At 47.0% G+C, this 26,666-nt stretch overlaps 1 protein-coding gene across 2 annotated transcripts in view; it reads left to right on the forward strand.

Annotated features, from left to right (window-relative positions):
• Positions 1 to 26,666, forward strand: part of MINDY3 (MINDY lysine 48 deubiquitinase 3) — a 115,100-nt gene that overhangs the window by 42,541 nt on the left and 45,893 nt on the right. The window contains exons 10-12 of one of the 2 annotated variants that reach the window (XM_069729448.1): positions 1,329 to 1,399; positions 4,172 to 4,252; positions 24,164 to 24,738. In XM_069729448.1, coding sequence (XP_069585549.1) covers positions 1,329 to 1,399; positions 4,172 to 4,252; positions 24,164 to 24,508 — 497 coding nt within the window. In that variant the 3' untranslated portion in view covers positions 24,509 to 24,738. Of the gene's footprint in view, positions 1 to 1,328; positions 1,400 to 4,171; positions 4,253 to 24,163; positions 24,739 to 26,666 lie in introns of those variants that run through there. The other variant, XM_069729447.1, reaches the window with a different exon arrangement.

Here is a 26,666-nt window from a genome sequence, read left to right on the forward strand (position 1 = left end):
CCCGCTTCCCGTGGAGGGTAGACAACGGTCCGCCTGCCCGCTTCCTGTGGAGGGTAGACAACGGTCCGCCTGCCCGCTTCCTGTGGAGGGTAGACAACAGTGCACCTGCCCGCTTCCCGTGGAGGGTAGACAACGGTCCGCCTGCCCACTTCCTGTGGAGGGTAGACAACGGTCCGCCTGCCCACTTCCTGTGGAGGGTAGACAACGGTCTGCCCGCCCACTTCCTGTGGCGGGTAGACAACGGTCCGCCTGCCCGCTTCCTGTGGAGGGTAGACGACGGTCCGCCTGCCTGCTTCTTGTGTTAGGGGAGACGACGGTCCGCCTGCCCGCCCGCTTCTTAGGTTAGGGGAGACTGTCCGCCTGTGTTAGGGGAGACGACGGTCCGCCTGCCTGCATGCTTCTTGTGTTAGGGGAGACAACGGTCCGCCTGCCTGCATGCTTCTTGTGTTAGGGGAGACGACGGTCCGCCTGCCCGTCCGCTTCTTATGTTAGGGGAGACTGTCCGCCTGCTTGCACGCTTCCTGTGTTAGGGGAGACGACGGTCCGCCTGCCTGCATGCTTCTTGTGTTAGGGGAGACGACGGTCCGCCTGCCTGCATGCTTCTTGTGTTAGGGGAGACAACGGTCCGCCTGCCTGCATGCTTCTTGTGTTAGGGGAGACGACGGTCCGCCTGCCCGTCCGCTTCTTATGTTAGGGGAGACTGTCCGCCTGCTTGCACGCTTCCTGTGTTAGGGGAGACGACGGTCCGCCTGCCCGTCCGCTTCCTGTGTTAGGGGAGACGACGGTCCGCCTGCCTGCATGCTTCTTGTGTTAGGGGAGACGACGGTCCGTCTTCCTGCCCGCTTGTGTTAGGGGAGACGACGGTCCGCCTGCCCGTCCGCTTCTTATGTTAGGGGAGACTGTCCGCCTGCCTGCCCGCTTCTTGTGTTAGGGGAGACGACGGTCCGCCTTCCTGCCCGCGTGTGTTAGGGGAGACGACGGTCCGCCTGCCCGTCCGCATCTTGTGTTAGGGGAAACGACTGTCCGCCTGCCCGTCCGCTCGCTTCCTGGGGATATATCCTGCCTTGATATATGGCAGTACTGGGGCGTCGCTGCATAATTTGACAGATTTTAGCCCTGTGGGTTCCCATTCCTCTGCTCTTAGACTCAGACGCCTCCTGTGCGGGGCACGCTTACACACAAGTGCCACTCTTTGTACGTTTCCAGGAGGAATAACAGAGGGTCGACACAGCTGTTTAGTAAAGATGCTTTAGAATTGTGTTTCCTAAATCTGACCCCATTAGGGCGAGTGTACACGTATTCTAATTGCCCTTGTTTTCTTTTTCTAGAACTGCTGGGTATTCACAGTCAGGCGCAGGTCGGTTTTCTGACACTTATGGAGTCCCTGCGATACTGCAAGGTAAGCCCCCCATCTTATCAATGACTCCTCCTTCTTGCCGTAGTTTCTCTTTCCTCCGTACACCGGCTGCGCAGCGTTTCTGGGGGGGACGACGTATTTTTAGCCGACGTCCCGGAACGTGAGCCCCTGCCAGATCCGATCTCATGTGACGGACGCGCTGTTCCCGTCGGATGGAGGAGCCGCTCGTATTTCCAGGCACAATAGTCTCACTGTTCTGCCCGGACGTGTTAATAATGCGTCCGTCAGGTGAGCGGCCAGATGCCGGCTTTGTGGTTAGGCCATCACATTGCTCTTCCTTTCTGCTGCTACATGAGAATATCTTTCACCACGCGAAGAATCGTCTGTTTTCTGTAACCTCCGGGGAGTGTATGAATGAAAGAAGGGGCAGGATTCTCCGTAAACCTGTCCATGCGAAGAGTGATGTGTAAAATGCCCTACTCGGGTGAATGGACAATATTACAGCTGGGATCCTCTTAGCTGGGCCCTTTACCCCAACAACACTGCCCTTAAGGGTTAAAGGCTATGGACACCTTTAACATGGAAATAGTGATTTTTTTTTTATTTTTTTTTACATATCACTGGGTTACCTTTACTTGATAAAATTGCACTGTTTCAGTCTGCAACGTTTAATTAATTCTCACCCCCCCCCCCCCCCCCCAATCCCCATTCCCGGATATGAAATTTGCAGCCTGATCGAAGATTTAGGTTTTTTCTTTTGTGGAAGTGTCTTTCAGTAATATAGGCTGGATGAGGACTGTTCATGTATCAGCACAGCTTCTATCCTGCACTTTTTCTCCATGTGCCTTCCTGCTTATCTGTATGTTTGTTCTGCCCTCACTGAGACTATGGCCGCTTTCCCCCCTCTTTATGATGGGAAGATATGTTTACAACTCCCTTCTTGTTGCTATCTCTAATGCTACAGTCACGTTATCTGTATTTGGTCAGTATTTCCCATCAGTATTTGAAAGCCAAAACCAGGAGTGGGTGATACATAGAGAAGTGATGACGTGTTTATTTTTTTTAAATACTTTTTATCTCATTGTTCCACTCCTGGTTTTGGCTTACAAATACTGATGTCCAATACTGATAGGGTGACCATAGCCTAACACTGAGAAAGGGGAGGGGGAGAACTGAGGGATTTCTTAAAAAAATTTTTTCCTGTTTTCTCTGCCCTCCCTGAGACAATAGCTGCTTTCTCCCCAACTTACGTCATACTTAGATGCCACGGAGCCGACTGTCAGTCATCATGATAGACAGTCACGCCCCTTCTGTAGAGCAGAAGAGAAGCCGCTCCTTTGGAAATGTGGCGTCAGTGGAAGCTGCGGAGATCGGTGCCAGACAGGCAGGCAGGTAGAAACAATTTTTTAGGCCCATAGTGAAAAAAGAAAGTAGTCCTGGATAACAGTCCATAACGTATAAACATGAGTTTTAATGTTTCACTTAAAGGGGTTGTCCAGTTTCTTGGTCCGGTTGTACAGCTGTCGCCCAGAGCGTCGCCCTCTCCGGAGGACCTGTGCTGTCCTGCATCTCATTGATTCAAATGGACAATCGGCAATGCTCAATTTGTCCTGTGGTGGCGCTGTGTTAACATGAAACACTTTCTGCCATGTTTCTCTGATTATTGCTGAAGATACCAACAGGGGGGATCACATTCTGATCAGATTTAAAGGGATCTTTCTTACGAAAATCTAAAGTAGAGAATCCCTTTAATTTGGGCAGTCTAAACCTTTAAAAAACGTTGGGGTCTTTATTATCAGACAGGAGATTTGGCAAAGATTGTGAATGACCGCGAAAACCGTGGAATGTTCGCCCCGGATTGTGCGGCCAATCAGATCTCTTCTTTATTTTCAAAAGAGCCTCTGAAGAACAAGAGCTGGAATCTGATTGGTCACTGAGTGGGAAAAGTTGCTGAAGTTTTCCCCCAACTCCTTTATCTGCAGGACACATGTAAGAACATAGAACTTCATACGACCTGTGATCCTCGGCTGCTTTTTCATCTTTCAGGCCTATAAATGGAGAGGAATTTCCTTGTGTACACCATCTGCGGAGCCTTTCCCACCTTTCAGGGACGCGGAAGCCCTAAAAGAAACCACTGCCGTCCGTACTCGCCTGTTTGTGGCTTTGATGATATTTTCAGGTTTACAGAGTAATAAAAATAGTCATCTGATCACGGTGTGTGAAGAGGAAGGGCACCCGATTCTTTCTTTTTTCCGTCTTTTGGTACTGATTGACATTTTTGTAGCAACTTTTTCAACAAGGGGCCCACGGCGGAGCATGAAATTTTGCGCAAAATCCAAAAAGTCTCCGTTTTTGCTACTCTTTAGTGCAGAATAAATTGCATTTTCCGCTAATATTTTGCAAAATTTGCACAATCGTTTCAAGCCAATACATCTAGGAACCCCAAACTGTGTCCATAATGACAAACCTAAAAAAAAGAAAAAATCAGGCAAACACACAAAATAAACTTCAGAACGACGCAAACCATAGAAAAACGCTCTGTGTTTAGCACCGCAGGACACTGATTAATCCCGAGAAAAGATGATTTTATTTTATATTTTTTCCCGCGAGATTGAAAAATCTTTCTTGCAGATGATCCGATTTCACTTGTCAGGCCAAGATTCATGTGTCGCCCTCATTCCACCTATTTTGGGCTAAATAAATAATCCATTTTGGGAAACGACCTTTTGCAGTAAATGCTGATTTTCTAATTCCGCGGTACATGTAGGGTTCTTGCAGATGATTTGCATTTTTCTCCTTTTATTTTTTTTTCAGGTGGGAAATTTCTTGAAATCCCCCAAATGTCCCATCTGGGTAATCGGCAGCGAGACGCATCTGACAGTGTTTTTCACCAAGGTGAGTAATGTCAATGACTGATATATCGCGGTATGCCACTGCTGGGAGGTAAATGTGTGAGAAGGGTGTGAAAGGATACAGTGCCACATGTGCCGTGCGAGATGGATGTGCAGACTGGTGCATGTGCCGTGCGAGATGGATCTGCAGACTGATGCATGTGCAATGTGAGATGGATCTGCAGACTGGCGCATGTGCAATGTGAGATGGATCTGCAGACTGGCGCATGTGCCGTGCGAGATGGATCGGCAGACTGATGCATGTGCAGTGTGAGATGGATCTGCAGACTGGCGCATGTGCAATGTGAGATGGATCTGCAGACTGGCGCATGTGCCGTGCGAGATGGATCGGCAGACTGATGCATGTGCAGTGTGAGATGGATCTGCAGACTGATGCATATGCAATGTGAGATGGATCTGCAGACTGGCGCATGTGCCGTGCGAGATGGATCGGCAGACTGATGCATGTGCAGTGTGAGATGGATCTGCAGACTGATGCATGTGCAATGTGAGATGGATCTGCAGACTGGTGCATGTGCCGTGCGAGATGAATCTGTAGACAGGTGCATGTGCAATGTGAGACAGATCTGCAGACTGGTGCATGTGCCGTGCGAGATGGATCTGCAGACTGATGCATGTGCCGTGCGAGATGGATCTGTAGACTGGTGCATGTGCAATGTGAGATGGATCTGCAGACTGGTGCATGTGCAATGTGAGACAGATCTGCAGACTGGCGCATGTGCCGTGCGAGACGGATCTGTAGACTGGTGCATGTGCCATGTGAGACAGATCTGCAGACTGGTGCATGTGCTGTGCGAGATGGATCTGCAGACTGGCGCATGTGCCATGCGAGATGGATCTGCAGACTGATGCATGTGCAATGTGAGATGGATCTTCAGACTGGCACATGTGCAATGTGAGACAGATCTTCAGACTGGTGCAATGTGAAATGGATCTGTAGACTGGCGCATGTGCCGTGCGAGATGGATCTGCAGACTGATGCATGTGCAATGTGAGATGGATCTGCAGACTGGTGCATGTGCCGTGCGAGATGGATCTGCAGACTGGTGCATGTGCCGTGCGAGATGGATCTGTAGACTGGCACATGCGCAATGTGAGACAGATCTGCAGACTGGTGCAATGTGAGATGGATATGCAGACTGATGCATATGCAATGTGAGATGGATCTGCAGACTGATGCATATGCAATGTGAGATGGATCTATAGACTGGCGCATGTGCCGTGCGAGATGGATCTGTAGACTGGTGCATGTGCAATGTGAGATGGATCTATAGACTGGCGCATGTGCCATGCGAGATGGATCTGCAGACTGGTGCATGTGCAATGTGAGATGGATCTGCAGACTGATGCATATGCAATGTGAGATGGATCTATAGACTGGCGCATGTGCCATGCGAGATGGATCTGCAGACTGGTGCATGTGCAATGTGAGATGGATCTGCAGACTGATGCATATGCAATGTGAGATGGATCTATAGACTGGTGCATGTGCCGTGCGAGATGGATCTGCAGACTGGTGCATGTGCCGTGCGAGATGGATCTGCAGACTGATGCATGTGCAATGTGAGATGGAGAGATGGATCTGCAGACTGGTGCATGTGCAATGCGAGATGGATCTGCAGACTGATGCATATGCAATGTGAGATGGATCTATAGACTGGCGCATGTGCCATGCGAGATGGATCTGCAGACTGGTGCATGTGCAATGTGAGATGGATCTGCAGACTGATGCATATGCAATGTGAGATGGATTTATAGACTGGTGCATGTGCCGTGCGAGATGGATCTGCAGACTGGTGCATGTGCCGTGCGAGATGGATCTGCAGACTGATGCATGTGCAATGTGAGATGGAGAGATGGATCTGCAGACTGGTGCATGTGCAATGCGAGATGGATCTGCAGACTGGTGCATGTGCCGTGCGAGATGGATCTGCAGACTGATGTGCAATGTGCCGTGCGAGATGGATCTGTAGACTGGCACATGTGCAATGTGAGACAGATCTGCAGACTGATACATATGCAATGTGAGATGGATCTATAGACTGGCGCATGTGCCGTGCGAGATGGATCTGCAGACTGGCGCATTTGCCGTGCGAGATGGATCTGCAGACTGGCGCATGTGCAATGCGAGATGGTTCTGCAGACTGGTGCATGTGCAATGCGAGATGGATCTGTAGACTGGCGCATGTGCAATGCGAGATGGATCTGCAGACTGATGCATATGCAATGTGAGATGGATCTATAGACTGGCGCATGTGCCATGCGAGATGGATCTGCAGACTGGTGCATGTGCAATGTGAGATGGATCTGCAGGCTGATGCATATGCAATGTGAGATGGATCTATAGACTGGTGCATGTGCCGTGCGAGATGGATCTGCAGACTGGTGCATGTGCCGTGCGAGATGGATCTGCAGACTGATGCATGTGCAATGTGAGATGGAGAGATGGATCTGCAGACTGGTGCATGTGCAATGCGAGATGGATCTGCAGATTGGCGCATGTGCCATGCGAGATGGATCTGCAGACTGGTGCATGTGCCGTGCGAGATGGATCTGCAGACTGATGTGCAATGTGCCGTGCGAGATGGATCTGTAGACTGGCACATGTGCAATGTGAGACAGATCTGCAGACTGATACATATGCAATGTGAGATGGATCTATAGACTGGCGCATGTGCCGTGCGAGATGGATCTGCAGACTGGCGCATTTGCCGTGCGAGATGGATCTGCAGACTGGCGCATGTGCAATGCGAGATGGTTCTGCAGACTGGCGCATGTGCAATGCGAGATGGATCTGTAGACTGGCGCATGTGCTGTGCGAGATGGATCTGCAGACTGGCGCATGTGCATTGAATGAAGCTACCTCGGTGGTCTGTTTCATTACGCAAATGTGTTGCAAACTTATTCGTTGTACTCGCATGGCACATGGCAGGTTCTTGCCAGTTTAAGACATTTGCACTGTCGATTGTTCATTTATTGTCAAAATATGGTCGACTTTTACCTATATGTATGGGGTCTGTAAGAGGCTTCAATAGCGGCTGCAAGTAAAGGTTGGTCTGAGTGACTGTTCAGACTAAGCACAGGCGATGTTTCACCTTTTGTTGTGGCCAAACATTGAATTGCACCTTCCCACCTACCTGATTCCCATCTGTCTCAATCTCTGTAAAGCTAGAGCTGTCAATCAAAGATGAGGAGGAGGGGTGGAGATAGTCTTCCCTCTATCAGGTAGGAAGGAGCACTTGCATTTTTAGCCACACCAAGGGTGCACCGAGCACCTGTGCTTGGTTTGTACAGTCCTTCTGTGCTGACAGTCCCTTTAAGAAACTAAAGTAAGGCTCCCAGACATCGGATGATAGTACAGTAATGATAGATGTCTTTAGTTCATGTGCAGCTACATAGTGGCCCCAGAGACACGGAGGGGCCCCATGTAGTGCCCAAAACAGGGGCCCACGGTCCTCTTCATATGGCATAACTATTACCATCATATAAGTTTGCATTTGCAGTTTTTTTTTGTTTCCTCTATTTGGCTGTGGGGGGCATTGGGGTCTGCACTTCTCATACATTAAAGCATTAAAAAAAAATTTCTTTAAAAAACGTGGGCGATTCCCACTATGACCAGCCCCCTCTGTCTGCTGGGTGATTTATCACAGAACACCACTCACCAGTGTTTTTCCTCTGGTTGCTGAGTCCTCATTGATGGCACTAAGTGATAGCTGACGTTTGACCCCCGTAGCCCCGGCAGGGGGAGTTTGCTTGTTGTGACCCCTGTAATCCCCTGGATGTGTTTTCCTTGTGCTGTGGGGAGTATACTTAGTGACATTACAGATGTGACCTCGCCACCGCACAAGATAAATGGCGGCTGGAGGAAAGCCACTTCTGATTCCTCACATGTGGAGCAGGAGATCTTTTGATACAGAAATGTATACTCTGCACTCCTATTGAAAAACAATGAAAAATGTCTCTTTACATGTCGTTATGAACCCCCACTGATGGCTGAACTGAAGGGCCGTGTCGTCCATCATAATCGGGTCTTAATAGACCTTATCTGTGATTTCAGCACACATATAGATAAACGAGCATTAAAGGGTTATTCCAAAATATCAATAGGATTGGGGATAACCTGCTGATTCAGCACAAGGATGTGGAACTGCAACCTCATGGGTCATGAGACCCGTTCCTGGAATGACTGAGCATTTCAGCAGTCGACTCCTCCATGATCCTGAAAATGGGACATCTTGAATGGAGCTGATGTGAGCATGCGCAATGCTTGGTAGTCCCATAGACAATGAATGGAGCTGATGTGAGCATGCGCAATGCTTGGTAGTCCCATAGACAATGAATGGAGCTCATGTGAGCATGCACAATGCTTGGTAGTCCCTTAGACAATGAATGGAGCTGATGTGAGCATGCACAATGCTTGGTAGTCCCATAGACCATAAATGGAGCTGATATGAGCAAGTACATTGTTTTTCAGTGACCCCGTAAACAATGAATGGAGTCGATGTGAGCATGCGCAGTGCTTGGCATAGAGAATGAATGGAGAGAATGTTAGCATGTGCATTGTTTGGCAGTCCCATAGACAATGATTGGGCCAATGTGAGAATGCGCAGTGCTTGGCAGTCTCATAGGCAATGAAAAGAGCAGACGTTGGCATGTGCAGTGCTTGGCAGTTTCATAAGCAATGGATGGAGCCGATGTCGGCATGCTGTTCGCTGCTTCTTTCAGGAGTGCCCAGTGGTCAGACCTCCAGTAATTGGCAATTATTAACTATCCAGTGGATAAGAGTTAACTTGATTTTTTTGCGGGGTAAAACATTTAAATTGTAACTACATTTTTTTACTTTTTTGATACTTTGGAGCCCCTTAAATGCCCTATGAATTGAGCCAGGTCCTGACATAGTAAAGGCCAGCCCCCTTCTCTGTCTATGAACAGGCTTGATGGAGAGCAGGGGGACTGGCTTTGTTTCTCAACCTGTCACTGGGTCACAAGTGGGCAGTTTGTGCTTCTATTCTACTCCCTGCCGCCCCCCAGAGTATTTATCTTGTATATAATGGTGGATGCGTCCTTTTGTCCAAAGCCGGGATGGCCCTGGCACCTGAGTCAGTGCGTGCGCATATAGGCGCCATTTTATTGAAGACCTTGTGTATGGGAATTCGCAGACAGTGTCTTCAACAAAATGGTGGCGGATATCGTGGGATGCGCACACACACTGACTCCGGCACCATTTTATGGAAGCATTCTACTACAACGTCACATAGCAGTGTACACACGCCAGCCACCTCCATTATCACTGTGGCCGGCACGTGCGCACTATGTTGTCGATGTACTACATTACTTGAATAAACCGGCGCCGGAGTCAGTACGCGTGAATTAATATAAGCATATTGGGGGCACTGAATAAAGAGGACAATATCCCCAAAACCAGTCCTCTACAGGGCAGCAAACTATCATCTTAAATGGATTTTTCACCTTGGACAGGCTTGCAAAAGAGGACCCTCCTACCGAATACGGCCTTCCCCCTATAACGAGGACCCTCCTACCGAATACGGCCTTCCCCCTGTAACGAGGACCCTCCTACCGAATACGGCCTCCCCCCTATAACGAGGACCCACCTGCCGAATACGGCCTCCCCCCTATAACGAGGCCTCACCCCTGTAACGAGGACCCACCTGCCGAATACGGCCTCCCCCCTGTAATGAGGACCCACCTGCCAAATACGGCCGCCCCCCCCTGTAACGAGGACCCTCCTACCGAATACGGCCTCCCCCCCCCCCCTGTAACGAGGACCCTCCTACCGAATACGGCCTCCCCCCCTATAACGAAGACCCACCTGCCAAATACGGCCTCACCCCTGTAACGAGGACCCACTTGCCGAATACGGCCTCCCCCCCCCCCCCCCGTAACGAGGACCCACCTGCCGAATACGGCCTCCCCCCTATAACGAGGACCCACCTGCCAAATACGGCCTCACCCCTGTAACGAGGACCCACCTGCCGAATACGGCCTCCCCCCCCTGTAACGAGGACCCACCTGCCGAATACGGCCTCCCCCCTATAACGAGGACCCACCTGCCGAATACGGCCTCCCCCCTATAACGAGGACCCACCTGCCAAATACGGCCTCACCCCTGTAACGAGGACCCACCTGCCGAATATGGCCTCCCCCCTGTAATGAGGACCCACCTGCCAAATACGGCCGCCCCCCCCCCTGTAACGAGGACCCTCCTACCGAATACGGCCTCCCCCCCCTGTAACGAGGACCCACCTACCGAATACGGCCTCCCCCCCCCCCCCCCTGTAACGAGGACCCTCCTACCGAATACGGCCTCCCCCTATAACGAGGACCCACCTGCCAAATACGGCCTCCCCCCTGTAACAAGGACCCACCTACCGAATACGGCCTCCCCCCCTGTAACAAGGACCCTCCTACCGAATACGGCCTCCCCCTATAACGAGGACCCACTTGCCGAATACGGCCTCCCCCTATAACGAGGACCCACTTGCCGAATACGGCCTCCCCCTATAACGAGGACCCACTTGCCGAATACGGCCTCCCCCCTATAACGAGGACCCACCTGCCGAATACGGCCTCCCCCTTATAACGAGGACCCTCCTACCAATTACGGCCTCCCCCTATAACGAGGACCCACTTGCCGAATACGGCCTCCCCCCTATAACGAGGACCCACCTGCCGAATACGGCCTCCCCCCTGTAACGAGGACCCTCCTACCGATTACGGCCTCCCCCCTGTAACGAGGACCCTCCTACCGATTACGGCCTCCCCCCTATAACGAGGACCCACCTGCCAAATACGGCCTCCCCCCTGTAACGAGGACCCACCTGCCAAATACGGCCTCCCCCCTGTAACGAGGACCCTCTTACCGAATACGGCCTCCCCCTGTAACGAGGACCCTCCTACCGATTACGGCCTCCCCCTGTAACGAGGACCCTCTTACCGAATACGGCCTCCCCCTGTAACGAGGACCCTCTTACTGAATACGGCCTCCCCCTGTAACGAGGACCCTCCTACCGATTACGGCCTTCCCCCTGTAACGAGGACCCTCCTACCGAATACGGCCTCCCCCTGTAACGAGGACCCACTTGCCGAATACGGCCTCCCCCCCTGTAACGAGGACCCTCCTACCAAATACGGCCTCCCCCTGTAACGAGGACCCTCCTACCGATTACGGCCTTCCCCCTATAACGAGGACCCTCCTACCGATTACGGCCTTCCCCCTGTAACAATCAGCTGTGATTTGTTAGGAAATCTGGTAGTAAGTGTTCACTTTCTCTGCACTGCCCCCGCAGGTGATGTGCAGCATTACACAGTGTATATTCAAATCCAGGCGTTCTCTTTGAAATGTAGGACAGGGTTGGTCCTCCAGACTGAGAGACGCTCCTCGTAACCGTCATCTGCTCTACCGCTGCCTTTTAAGGGGGAAAGGTTATTTTGATTTTTGTTTTTTCTTTGCTCTGAAGTCATAGTAGACAATGACTGTGAAAATCTAATAAACAGCCGTGCGTTTACTGGTGATCCCAGAGGTGATCTCTTCACTTTCATGCACTGACCTGGGTCAAGCCAATAGTGTCTCCCGGGAAGAGGTTATCTAAACACTTGATTGACAGCCAAGTCCCCGCAGATTGTCATCAGAGGAACAAAAAATATTCTGATGGGTACTATTGTTTTATATAGAAGACTAGCTGAAGAGCCCGGCGTTGCCTGGGCATAGTAAATATCTGTGGTTAGTTATAGCACCTCACTTCTCTTATTTTCCCATCACGCCTCTCATTTTCCCAATCACATCTTTCATTTTCCCCCTCACACCTCTCATTTTCTCCCTCACACCTCTCATTTTCTCCCTCACACCTCTCATTTTCTCCCTCACTCCTCTCATTCCCCCCTAACACTTGTCATTTCAACCTCACATCTGTCATTTTCTGATCACTCCACTATTTTTCCTCACTCCTCTCATTTTGCACTCACACCTTTTCATTTTCACCTCACACCTCTCATTTTCACCTCATCACCTCAGTATATACATGTTTGTCATCTCCCTTATATATAGTATACATCTGTATGTCATCTCCTGTATATAGTATATACCTGTATGTCATCTCCCCTGTATATAGTATATACCTGCTGTGTGTCATCTCCCCTATATATAGTATATACCTGAATGTCATCTCCTTCTATATATAGTATATACCTGTGTGTCATCTCCCCTGTATATAGTATATATCTGAGTGTCATCTCCTCCTGCATATAGTATATACCTGCATGTCATCTTCTATATATAGCATATACCTGTATGTCATCTCCTCCTGTATATAGTATATACCTGTGTGTCATCTCCCCTGTATATAGTATATATCTGAGTGTCATCTCCTCCTGCATATAGTATATACCTGCATGTCATCTTCTATATATAGCATATACCTGTATGTCATCTCCTCCTGTATATAGTGTATACCTGTATGTCATCTCCTCCTGTATATATATGTACCTATATGTCATCTCCTCCTCTATATAGTATATACCTGTGTGTCATCTCTCCTGTTTATAGCATATATCTGTGTGTCATCTCCCCTGTATATAGTATATATCTGTGTGTCATCTCCTCCTCTATATAGTATATACCTGTGTGTCATCTCCTCCTGTATTAGACCTCGTTCACACGTTATTTGCTCAGTATTTTTACCTCAGTATTTGTAAGCTAAATTGGCAGCCTGATAAATCCCCAGCCAACAGGAAGCCCTCCCCCTGGCAGTATATATTAGCTCACACATACACATAATAGACAGGTCATGTGACTGACAGCTGCCGTATTTCCTATATGGTGCAATTGTTGTAGTTTGTCTGCTTATTAATCAGATTTTTATTTTTGAAGGATAATACCAGACTTGTGTGTGTTTTAGGGCGAGTTTCGTTTGTCAAGTTGTGTGTGTTGAGTTGTGTGTGGGGACATGCATGTAGCGACTTTTGTGAGATGAGTTGTGTGTGGCGACATGCGTGTAGCAACTTTTTGTGTCAAGTTGCATGTGACAGGTTAGTGTAGCAAGTTGTGTGCAGCATGTTTTGCGCATGGCGAGTTTTGCGCGTTGCGAGTATTATGTGTGGTGCCTTTTGAGTATGTGCAAGTTTTGTGTGAGGCAACTGTTGCATGTGTTGCAACTTTTGTGCATGTGGCAATTTTTCCGCGTGTGCAAGTTTTGTGTGTGGCGAGTTTTTCATGAGGAGAATTTTGCACTTGTGGCGAGTTTTGCAAGAGCCTAGTTTTTGCATGTGGCGAGTTCTGCGCGTGGCGAGTTTTGAGTGGCGACTTTTGTGTTTTGACTTTTATGTGGCGAGGTTGGTGTATGTGTGGTGAAATGTGTGCTGAGGGTAATATGTGTTCAAGCACGTGGTAGTGTGTGGCGCATTTTGTGCGTGTGTTCATATCCCCGTGTGTGGTGAGTATCCCATGTCGAGGCCCCACCTTAGCAACTGTACGGTATATACTCTTTGGCGCCATCGCTCTCACTCTTTAAGTCCCCCTTTTTCACATCTGGCAGCTGTCAATTTGCCTCCTACACTTTCTTTCATTTTTTCCCATTATGTAGATAGGGGCAAAATTGTTTGGTGAATTGGAATGCGCGAGGTTAAAATTTCACCTCACAACGTAGCCTATGACGCTCTCAGGGTCCAGACGTGTGACTGTGCAAAATTTTGTTTCTGTAGCTGCGACGCCTCCAACACTTTTCCTTTCACTTTTTTCCCCATTATGTAGATAGGGGCAAAATTGTTTGGTGAATTGGAACGCGCGGGGTTAAAATTTCGCCTCACAATATAGCCTATGACGCTCTCGGGGTCCGGACGTGTGAATGTGCAAAATTTTGTGGCTGTAGTTGCGACGGTGCAGATGCCAATCCCGGACACATACACACACACACACACACACACACACACACACACACACACACACACACACACACACACACACACACACACACACACACACACACACACACACACACACACACACACACACACACACACACTCAGCTTTATATAGTAGATATACGGAATCCAATGTAATTCTGCTTTATTATCTCACCAGTCATGTGTACAGCATGGGGTTTCCAGGGATAATGTGTGTAGATGCACATCACAAGCAATTAGATGCTGTTCACATGATAACATTAAATACTTATGGCCTACAATGTCACATGTGAGGATGGAAAGAATGGTGCACGGATATATATATATATATATATATATATATATATATATATATATATATATATATATATATATATATATATATATATATATATATATATATATAATTTTTTTTTTTTTTTTTTTTTCTTAATATATGTGTGTAAAATATATATATATATTTACACTGCTCAAAATAATGGGAACACTTAAACAGAATATAACTCCAAGTAAATAAGGAGTCTGTGAAATCAAACTGTCCACTTAGGAAGCAACACTGACAATTAATTTCACATGCTGTTGTGCAAATAGAATAGACAACAGATGGAAATTATTGGCAATTATCAAGACACACTCAATAAAGGAATGGTTCTGCAGGTGGGGACCACATCTCCGTACCAATGCTTTCTGGCTGATGTTTTTGTCACTTTTTAATGTTGGTTGTGCTTTCACTCATTGTAGCATGAGACAGACTCTACAACCCACACAAGTGGCTCAGGTAGTGCAGCTCATCCAGGATGGCACATCAATGCAAGCTGTGGCAAGAAGGTTTGCTCTGTCAGCGTAGTTTCCAGAGGCTGGAGGTGCTACCAGGAGACAGGCCAGTACACCAGGAGACGTGGAGGAGGCCATAGGAGGGCAACAACCCAGCAGCAGGACCACTGTCTCCGCCTTTGTTCAAGAAGGAACAGGAGGAGCACTGCCAGAGCTCGGCAAAATGACCTCCAGCAGGCCACAAATGTGCATGTGTCTGCACAAACGGTTAGAAACCGACTCCTTGAGGATGGTCAGAGGGCCCGACGTCCACAGATGACGGTTGTGCTCAGAGCCCAACACCGTGTGGGACGCTTGGCATTTGCCACAGAACACAAGGATTGGCAAATTCGCCACTGGCGCCCTCTGCTCTTCACAGATGAAAGCAGGTTCACACTGAGCACATGTGACAGATGTGACAGTCTGGAGACGCCGTGGAGAGCGATCTGCTGCCTGCAACATCCTTCATCATGATCGGTTTGGCAGTGGTTCAGTAATGGTGTGGGGTAGCATTTCTTTGGAGGGCCGCACAGTCATCCATGTGCTCGCCAGAGGTAGCATGACCGCCATTAGGTACCAAGATAAGATCCTCCGGCCCCTTGTGAGACCATATGCTGGTGCGGTTGGCCCTGGGTTTCTCCTAATGCAGGACAATGCCAGACCTCATGTGGCTGGAGTGTCAGCCCTTCCTGCACGATGAAGGCATTGAAGCCATGGACTGGCCCGCCCGTTCCCCAGACCTGAACCCGATTGAACACATCTGGGACATCATGTCTCGCTCCATCCACCAACGTCACATTGCACCACAGACTGTCCAGAAGTTGGCGGATGCTTTAGTCCAGGTCTGGGAGGAGATCCCTCGGGACCTTCCGCCGCCTCATCAGGAGCATGCCCAGGCGTTGTAGGGAGATCATACAGTCACATGGAGGCCACACACACGACTGTGCATCATTTCTTTGTCTTGAGGCATTTCCACTGAAGTTGGATCAGCCTGTAACTTCATTTTCCAGTTTGATTTTGAGCATCATTCCAAATCCAGACCTCCGTGGGATATTAGTTGTGATTTACAGTTAGGGCCAGAAATATTTGGACAGTGACACAAGTTTTGTTATTTTAGCTGTTTACAAAAACATGTTCAGAAATACAATTATATATATATAATATGGGCTGAAAGTGCACACTCCCAGCTGCAATATGATAGTTTCCACATCCAAATCGGAGAAAGGGTTTAGGAATCATAGCTCTGTAATGCATAGCGTCCTCTTTTTCAAGGGACCAAAAGTAATTGGACAATGGACTCTAAGGGCTGCAATTAACTCTGAAGGCGTCTCCCTCGTTAACCTGTAATCAATGAAGTAGTTAAAAGGTCAGGGGTGGATTCCAGGTGTGTGGTTTTGCATTTGGAAGCTGTTGCTGTGAGCAGACAACATGCGGTCAAAGGAACTCTCAATTGAGGTGAAGCAGAACATCCTGAGGCTGAAAAAAAAGAAAAAATCCATCAGAGAGATAGCAGACATGCTTGGAGTAGCAAAATCAACAGTTGGGTACATTCTGAGAAAAAAGGAATTGACTGGTGAGCTTGGGAACTCAAAAAGGCCTGGGCGTCCACGGATGACAACAGTGGTGGATGATCGCCGCATACTTACCGTAATTTGGTGAAGAAGAACCCGTTCACAACATCAACTGAAGTCCAGAACACTCTCAGTGAAGTAGGTGTATCTGTCTCTAAGTCAACAGTAAAGAGAAGACTCCATGACAGTAAATACAAAGGGTTTACATCTAGATGCAAACCATTCATCAATACCAAAAATAGACAGGCCAGAGTTAAATTTGCAGAAAAACACCTCAAGAAGCCAGCTCAGTTCTGGAAAAGTATTCTATGGACAGATGAGACAAAGATCAACCTGTACCAGAATGATGGGAAGAAAAAAGTTTGGAGAAGAAAGGGAACGGCACATGATCCAAGGCACACCACATCCTCTGTAAAACATGGTGGAGGCAACGTGATGGCATGGGCATGCATGGCTTTCAATGGCACTGGGTCACTTGTGTTTATTGATGACATAAGAGCAGACAAGAGTAGCCGGATGAATTCTGAAGTGTACCGGGATATACTTTCAGCCCAGATTCAGCCAAATGCTGCAAAGTTGATTGGACGGCGCTTCATAGTACAGATGGACAATGACCCCAAGCATACAGCCAAAGCTACCCAGGAGTTCATGAGTGCCAAAAAGTGGCACATTCTGCAATGGCCAAGTCAATCTCCAGATCTAAACCCAATTGAGCATGCATTTCACTTGCTCAAATCCAGACTTAAGACGGAAAGACCCACAAACAAGCAAGACCTGAAGGCTGCGGCTGTAAAGGCCTGGCAAAGCATTAAGAAGGAGGAAACCCAGCGTTTGGTGATGTCCATGGGTTCCAGACTTAAGGCAGTGATTGCCTCCAAAGGATTTGCAACAAAATATTGAAAATAAAAATATTTTGTTTGGGTTATGTTTATTTGTCCAATTACTTTTGACCTCCTAAAATGTGGAGTGTTTGTAAAGAAATGTGTACAATTCCTACATTTTCTATCAGATATTTTTGTTCAACCCTTCAAATTAAACGTTACAATCTGCACTTGAATTCTGTTGTAGAGGTTTCATTTCAAATCCAATGTGGTGGCATGCAGAGCCCAACTCGCGAAAATTGTGTCACTGTCCAAATATTTCTGGCCCTAACTGTACGTTGATAATTTTTAGGTTTTATTGTTCTCAACACATTCCACTATAAAATTAATAAAGATTTACAACTGGAATATTTCATTCAGTGATATCTAGGATGTGGGATTTTAGTGTTCCCTTTATTTTTTTTAATTTTTTTGAGCAGTGTATATTATGTCCTTCCATTACCTTATGGGATCTGCGACTTAATATGCACCAGGAAACTAACAGAAATGTGGGGTCCGGCAGCAAATATCCATGTGCTAATGATAACGCTGGGCTCTTGCTTATATCTTCCAATGCAAAGTTCCTTTAAAATGACAGCAAAAAAGAAAAGTCATCACTAAATAGAAGGATGGGATTTGATTTCTCTTATGAGTACTTGATACAAATCTGATCAAGATGTTTCCTGCTTCTTTGAAGGTTTGGTGACTTCCCGCTTTGAAGCCGAAATGGTAGCCATAGTGGTTGACATCCAGCTTTCCTCAGAGATTATCCTGTCACTTTTTCATCGGGAGGTGAAAGGCGCCGCTGACGGCAATGACAGCCACTGTCCAGATTTCATACTCTTCCTCTTCTTATTAATAGGAAAGGTGCAGATTGCTAGCCGTTAACACAACGTCCGCAGCACCTCTGTCATCTAGATGCGGAAGTGAGAGGCGATGACGTATTCTCAAGCTGTCTTTTGGACCGCTCCCAGCTCTCCAGTCTCCTTACTTCCTGGTTTTTGGAAGGGGTGGGTCCTCCTGTTTTGAGTGACAGTTCTGGTCAGTAGCAGAACTATAATCTTACCAATTAAAATGAACTGGAGTATAAGCTGGTATGCGTGCAACGTGTAGACGCATGTTCACACTGGCCATTAAACAGACAAAACAAAAGGGGCATAAACCCTGCTGTAAGTAAGTAAAAAGCATTAGTGCATGTAGAGAACAAAGGATACTTAATAAAAACTGATTTTGATAAAAAGCCTAAAGCCATCCCTCCAGCGACAAGGTGTACCCAGCTTGGACGGTCCTAATCTCTATATATTAGAACTATAAAGCTGAGCATATGTTCTGCTATGACACATTTAGGGATCAGTGCTTGTTTTGGAGCGTGCGCTGTTTTCACAGTATTTCATTATAGACACCTGTCAATTTGAACAAGCACAACAAGAGCTATGATACTGGGGCAGGGGATTGTGACTTACACAGGAGTGATAAGAGCAGCTCATCAGGAGCAGAGGGTGACTGTGGTGAGCAGTGTACTGCTGTATAGAAATTGACTGCAGAGAGGTAGCTCGGATGTAAGGGGTTAATTTTTATCCTGGAATGTAAGTACTGCGCGCACTGTGCCAGGGTCTTTTGGAAACTAGCTCCGCATCATGTAAGATAAAAGCTGTCATTGCAGGAGAATGGTAGCAGAAAAAGCAAGTCAATTGCAAAACTTGCTTATTTCCATACAGTAAAACAAATTTAAGGGTATTTGCAGACGTTCAATGTTTGGCAGTTCTTTGGACGAACCATATGTCTGCTGCATCCAAAACATACCTTAAGCCTTTTTGGCAAAGATTTTTTTTTTTTTGGATCAACTATCCAAACCCCCCCCCCCCCCCCCCTTAAAAAAAAGTGTTGCATTTTTTTACACTGGTTTCTAGAGCAGGGACAATAAGCTGACATTTCCTGATTTATCTAGCTCTTTTGCTAGCTTTGCTGTATAGACTGAGACAGAGTGGGCAGGGACAGCTCATTGGAATGTTTGCTGTTTAAAGGGTTTTTCGACTCTTCATAGATATTTTTGGAGAGTGCTTGTAAAAACTTTGCAGTTGACTGGTTTTTACAATTTCCAGCTGTGCGTAAGATACGAACACTTTTTTTTTTTTTTTTTTTTCGTTTACGGCCCGTTGACTAGGTGACCGACCACCGCTGCGGTTTAGCTTGTAAGCACTATGCTGGAGCTGGCTGGAATAGGAAGGTGTCTGCATGCTGCCGCGATCCTGTGCTTCTTCAGTACAGTGCTGCTGATGGGCTTAGCAGAATAAAGCTTGTAAGCTCTATACATGCTCTGCTCCAAGGCAACAAACTGTAAACAAAAGTGTTAATATATTAAAAAAAAAAGTTGAACATTTTAATAAAAAGCACACAAATTGAGCTGGAGTTTGCGTTGGTATACATGCAACATATAAACGCATGTTCACATTTGCCATTAAACAGACAAAAGATGGCAGCAATGGCTGGAAAAAAAAAAAAATGCCAAAACGCGTTAGTCAGGATTCAAGAAACGCCGCGTACATTCCCGCAGTCAGTGGGAGGATCGGTCTAAAAAGTTTGTCACAAGTTGTTTACATTCACCCCATAGAGAAGAAAGTGGATTTCTTTTTTTTTTTTTTCTTTTTTTTTTTTTTGCATTTAGTCCGTTTCTCAATTAACCTTATCATAATGTGTAGTTTTAAAGCGAGATCCTAGTTAAAGTGAATATTCATGGTTGGATGATGCAGACCATGAAAATCTAATTGTAACATGCCCGAGGGACAGAGAGCAAATTATTTCCTTTCCAGAGAAAACTATCCTTCTTTCTCCCATCTGTTTCGCGTTCTCCTCGTTAAACCTAGATGCCCGCCCTTCAGCCGGCAGCCGCGTCACCTTTGCGTCTATGTGTAGGGGATTTTATACTCGTTAATGACGAGACGACCTCACGCGAGTCTGAACTGTGGGGAGAAGGCTTTGGATGGCGCTCCCCGCTATGCGTATTAAAGCTTTGGAACATGCCTGCAGTGATTCGGGAAGCTGTCCATTGGCGGTCAACACATGCCACCTCCACCGGCTGCCGTAATGTGACAAGCATGGCTGATGTGACTGGTAGCGCATCGAACTCCGTGATAGATGCGATCCATACCGGCCCAGTAAGGAGAGTTCTTTACCGGGACAACTTTTTGAGTTGGACCACCTTATTTTGCGATAGATGATCCTAGTTTTTGACTAGTTTGGCTCCAACAATTGCCAAAGCGGGGAGTTTTTATGGAAAATTGCACCTGTTCCCAAGTCAATCAGCAGTGTCGAGAGGGCTCAGTCCATGTTAGTAGGTTCATCTTGGTGATTTTTAGTGTGTTAAATGAACTCGACGGGAGGTTTGTGCTGCCTGAGCTACGTTCCGCAGGAATCGGACACTGCCTGCGTTATTGCAGCCATGTAACGCAGCGCTTCATCGAAAACATACTACAGTCAGTTTTCTCCAAGAGACCGTTCTCCAGCGTTTTCTCCCCGCCCCGCTCTCCTAATTTGATTTTTATCCAGCATTTTCTCCCTGCCCCGCTTTACTAATTTGACGGTTTCCAGAATTTTCTCACCGCCCCGCTCTCCTAATTTGACGTTCTCCAGCGTTCTCCCTGCCCCGCTCTCCTAATTTGACGTTCTCCAGCATTTTCTCCCCGCCCCGCTTTCCTAATTTGACGGTTTCCAGCATTTTCTCCCTGCCCCGCTCTCCTAATTTGACATTCTCCAGCATTTTCTCCCAACCCTGGTGTCCTAATTTGACGTTCTCCAGCGTCTTCTCCATGCCCCGCGCTCCTAATTTGATTTTATCCAGCGTTTTCTTCACCCCGCTCTCCTAGTTTAACATTCTCCAGCGTTTTCTCCCCGCCCCGCTGTCCTAATTTGACGTTCTCCAGCATTTTCTCCCTGCCCCGCTCTCCTAATTTGACATTCTCCAGCATTTTCTCCCAACCCTGGTGTCCTAATTTGACGTTCTCCAGCGTCTTCTCCATGCCCCGCGCTCCTAATTTGATTTTATCCAGCGTTTTCTTCACCCCGCTCTCCTAGTTTAACATTCTCCAGCGTTTTCTCCCCGCCCCGCTGTCCTAATTTGACGTTCTCCAGCATTTTCTCCCTGCCCCGCTCTCCTAATTTGACGTTCTCCAGCATTTTGTCCCTGCCCCGCTCTTCTAGTTTGACGTTCTCCAGCGTTTTCTCCCTGCCCCACTCTCCTAATTTGACGTTCTCCAGCATTTTCTCCACCCCGATCTCCTAATTTTACAGGTAACCCATGGTATACAAACACCTAGAGGGAGTCCTCTCATTGTAGGGAAACAGTGTCGAGAAGCTGTACCACCCTCTTATTCCTGCTGCCTGTAGATCGGGCAGCACAAATCTCGTGTCTGGGTTCCTTTTAAAAGGGTTGTCTACTTCTAATGAATAGGGCACCTGCCCTGCCGATTGTGCACGCATCCCAGCAGCTAGGTATAGAGTCAGTGTCATAGGTGATGATCATCTCTCGATTCGAAAGTGAGCCTTTATTTTATTCGAGTCTTTTCAAAGAATTGTTCGACTGGCAAACCAGGAATGTTCTAAACAGCAAGAGCACAAGAAGAGGATTCAGAGATCCTCCAAAAATTAGAAAAAAACAGCAAAACGAGGCGCAGATGCTTACCTGCCTAGGCCTCTAAACAAATGCACTATCAGGATGCAGTGGACCCATGTGGTTAAGATGGAGACTACACAGGTGCAGCATAACCGATGAGGCAGCCACTCTCAACCTACCAAACTAATGGAGGGGGTGGCTGCTTGGCACATTGCTGCACATAAAAGACTTGTATGTGGCGCTGTTCACACAATGGAGATGCACTGCATCCAGGTTAACAGCCTAGTAGTGACACCCTTCTATTAGATCAGGCGGGCTGCCCAGCACTATCCAAATGCACCCCATGTGCACAGACACCACAGTTTGCAAGACAAAAATGGGCCCAACTGCACCCCGAAAAAAAGTGCAAAAAAATATAAAAAAAATTTTATGAGCTATTAGTTTATACTTTAACCAAAATACGCAAGCTCGTAACCCGCGTCAAGGGTCCCCATGCTTACGAGTCCTAATTCTAAACAGCATCCTAATAGTGCATTTGTTTAGAGGCCTAGGCAGGTAAGCATCTCTGCCTCGTTTTGCTGTTTTTTTCAAACCAGGAATGTGCCAGATGGGTGAAAAATGTGGAATTGTTTTGAGTATTCTGCATACAGTAGTACAAAGTTTGATGGGCCGTTAATTTTCTAGAGCTTGAGAACCCCTTTTAAAAGGAATCTGTCAGCAAGTTTTTGCTTTGGAATCTGACAGCAGCTTAAAGTAGGGACGTAGACCCTGATTCCAGCGATTGTCACTTACTGGGCTACTTAGTGCAGTTTTGATAGAATCCCAGTTTTGACTAATGTAGATGTAGCAAAGCTAAGACTCGTGAGCTGTATATAACCCCCCCGCACCCCTGATTGGCAGCTTCCTCTGTGCACTGCCAATCAGTGGTGGGGGTGGAGTTATATGGATAGCCTGACTGGTCTGCATGTGAGACCTAGTCCTGTAGTGATAATCTCCTGCTGATAAAACACTGATTGTATTGAAACTACAGCACACCAACAAGTGACACATTCCTGGAATCAGGGTCTCTGTCTCTACATTATGCTCTCAGATTAAATGGCAAAAACCTGCTGAAATTCCCTTTTATATTCTAGACTTTTTAGTGTAGTGCGTTTCTAGAGTTCCTTCTGCTTTGACGACATACGGTAACCATTGTTTGTCATTAAAATACAGATGTGGATGAGTTTTGCATTTTTTATGAAGCTTTGTATAGTTGGGTGAAGGATATAATGACGTGCGAAGCTGTTTAGCTGATAAATGTGCAATTTCTTTCTATATGATTTGATGCCAAGTATGCTCCATTTCCCAATCGCCGAGTGTTCGCTGAGCTTCGTTTTTAGAAGTCTCCTCTTTGTTCTGAACCGAAATTGTCCATCATACATTTAGATAATGTTTTGCAGTTTTGTCTCCCAGGGACGGTTTACCTTTTTTAGTTTTGAAGGACACGATCACCTTTCTGTATCTTCAGAGAATAGATATCAAGGAGAGACACAAAATCTGGAGTATCCTAATAAGGTACAGCCTGTATTATAGCCCAGAGCTGTATTCACAATTCTGCAGTTTTGGATACTGTTGACAAGCTTGCAAACTGCTTGCCCAATTCTAACACCTTAAAGGGAATCTGTCAGGTCATCAGGGTTTTGCTATGTAATTGGAGAGCAGCACTATGTAGAAGCTGACGCCATGATTCCAGCGATGTGTCACTTGCTGGTCTGCATGCTGTCATTTTGATACAGTCACTGTTTTCTCTGCTGCAGATCTAGCAGTGCTCAAATGCTGAACTGTTTATAACCCCGCCCACACCACTGATTGGCTGCTTTCTGTACTCACTGCATATTGACAGTTGCTAATCAGTGGTGGGGGCGGGGTTAAACAGCAGGAGGACTAGGCGGCACAACACAACTAGTCTTTTAGTGATCATCTCCTCCTGAGAAAACACTGATTTGTATTGAAACAACAAAACACAGCTTAGGAAGTGACACATCTCTGGAATCAGGGTCTCTGGTCCTACATCATGGTGCTCTCAGATTATATAGCAAAAGCCTGCTGACAAATTCCCGTTTAAGGACTCTTTTTTTTCACAGATGGAACTGGTCATGCAAAGTTATACAAGAACGGCTGTCAATCAATCCATAGAACCTCCCGCCGGGCTCCTAAGCATTGAAAGAGCAGGGATTCTGAAGAAATTACAATTTATTTTGGCCCGCGAACAAAAAGCTCCACAACTCCTTTGTGAACTCTTTCTTGGGCTCAAGTTCGGGAAAAGGAAAGGAGGAGCAAAGACCTATGAAGAACATCCATCATATAGTGGCAAAATAATCTTAAAGGGATTATCCTTTTTACAATGTAAAATTAAAAGCTGTGATGTTCTCTCCCTCCCTGGGTGCAGCGCTGCCTCTCCACTGCTGCTCCGGTCTTTTACTGAGTGACTGCAGCGTACATGACCACTGCAGCCAATCTTTAACCTCAGTAGGTCTGATGTACATGGCATGAGCTGCTGATCTCAGTGATTGGCTGAAGCGTTGGCATACACAGTACAATAGATGTCAGTGCAGCAGCGTAGAGGCCGCGCTGGACTTCGGGAGCGCGAGTAGATATGTTTATTTTACACTTGTGCGCGCTTATGGGCCAAAGAGAAAATAAATGGAACTTCCCCTTTAAATATGTACGGAATTGATTCTCATTTGGATCCCAAAAATAGCCATATTTTCAATTTTTTGAATTCCAGAAGTTTGATGACTTTCTCCCAAACTTTTTTTTTTTTTTAAAACATCAAAACAAAATGTGATGCTCCTCAAGTGTAAACACGAGACAGTCCAGTTATTGATCAGGAATGGTCTCTGCGCGGAGTGTGACGACACGCCCAGGAAATGTCTCGTTATTGTGTGCGTCCTCGTCCTGGATGTTTGGTGAGGAATGTCTCAGCCACTCTGATACTTTATGTTCCTTTGCCCCTCAAAGGGCTTCACGCATTCCAAGACATCTTCGCTGGATCCATGGAGAACTGTTCTGGACATTTTTCATCCTCGCTTCTCGACCATGTAAATTGGAAGCATGACTCAAGCATGTCCATCACCGTGTCCCAGAAGATGACCTCTGGTCCTGGTGTTCAGCACACGTGCAGTCCGGATTAGAGGAGGCCCAGCCACTATGGACTGTTGACGTCATCACGTTAGTGGGAATAATACTTCATCTACTTGTCTTGTGCACCGGCACTTCGTCACTTGGAGCTCCGTCTTTTTGTTTTCCTTTCTCAAGTTGTATTTGTCACCTCCTCCTCCTACTGTAATTGGGTCCGGAAATAATCTGTTTCATTTTCTTCATCATTATCTAGCCGCATAGTCTCCTTGACTCTTCAAGAATTCCTCGTCCCCTGTTCTTAGCTTCTTCACAACCAAAAACTAAGTTTTAACCTTAGAGGTTTCCCTCTACTTGGACAACATCTTCTTTTACTGAATCACTGCACATCCTCACCTCTTGGACTGGTGCAATTTTAGCAGTGTTTGCACTGTGTCTGTCAACACTCGCGTAACACTGTGACATGAGTGCCGAAGCCTTTTGGCGGTGTTGAACCCCTGTCCCTGGTATTCCAGGCTCCGCTCCCTTCTCCTGGCTCCGATGCCATCTGTTGTTCTCCACGTCAGGTTTTGCAGGTTGGCCGGCGTCAATCAATAACAATCTCCATAGATCTTCCTAGGGCCCATTGACACACACACACTCACACTTGTGTGTTGGGATTGAGACTCCAATGTTCCTAGTTTGGTAAGCTCCATTATTTGTACTGCTGGGTATCAACTTGCATCCATTCCTCAAGGGTTCCACTCCATCTGTCCGTCTGCTCCGGAGTTTCCAGTTCTAGTTCCCACAATTCCACGTGGAAGCTACAACAAAGCCTGGGGTGCGTGTGCCCACCCGGACCAGAGCCTTAGCGGATCCATCTCACCTGGTGGGCCCTCGATGGGCCTTGCAGCGGTCATACTTCCCTCACCCAAAACAGTTTTTCCAAGGGAAGTGTGAGCGCTGCAGCCCTCATAAAAAAAAAAAAAAAATGTGGGTAAGTAGACCCAACCACCAACCTGATTTGTGTGCAGTATACATAGCAAGTCAACACATCACAGGCCAGTAAAAAGAAGAAAAAAAAGAATATTTTTTTTTTAAGTTCATCTATTAGGGACTGAGCTCCAGTTTTCATATTCTAAGCATACTGGCGAATGATCAGACATGTTGGATTTCAGCAGGTGTGGTCCTTATTTCCACTGGGAGACTCTTTTTTGGTTTTGGATGGTCTGAGGTTTGACTGTACTTGGTGCCATGGACATAGTATTGGATAGCTGCATCAGTCACACCATCTCTGACGCCTCCTTTGATGCGCCCCTTCTTACTGTATGGCTGGTAGCCGCTCCTAGTTGGAGGGTGTATACAAAAATATTCCAATAAGCAACATTGGTGGTGCAAGGATTAGTTCACATTCAAATGACAATGAGGATCACTCAGCATGCACCCACCATGCATGGATGGTATGGATAACTGCCAATACAATACAACAGCCCAAAGGAATCGCAGTCACTGAATCCAATAAAAATTATA

The sequence above is a fragment of the Ranitomeya imitator genome, chromosome 6, assembly GCF_032444005.1.
Source record: "Ranitomeya imitator isolate aRanImi1 chromosome 6, aRanImi1.pri, whole genome shotgun sequence".
NCBI classification, from domain to species: Eukaryota; Metazoa; Chordata; class Amphibia; order Anura; family Dendrobatidae; genus Ranitomeya; species Ranitomeya imitator.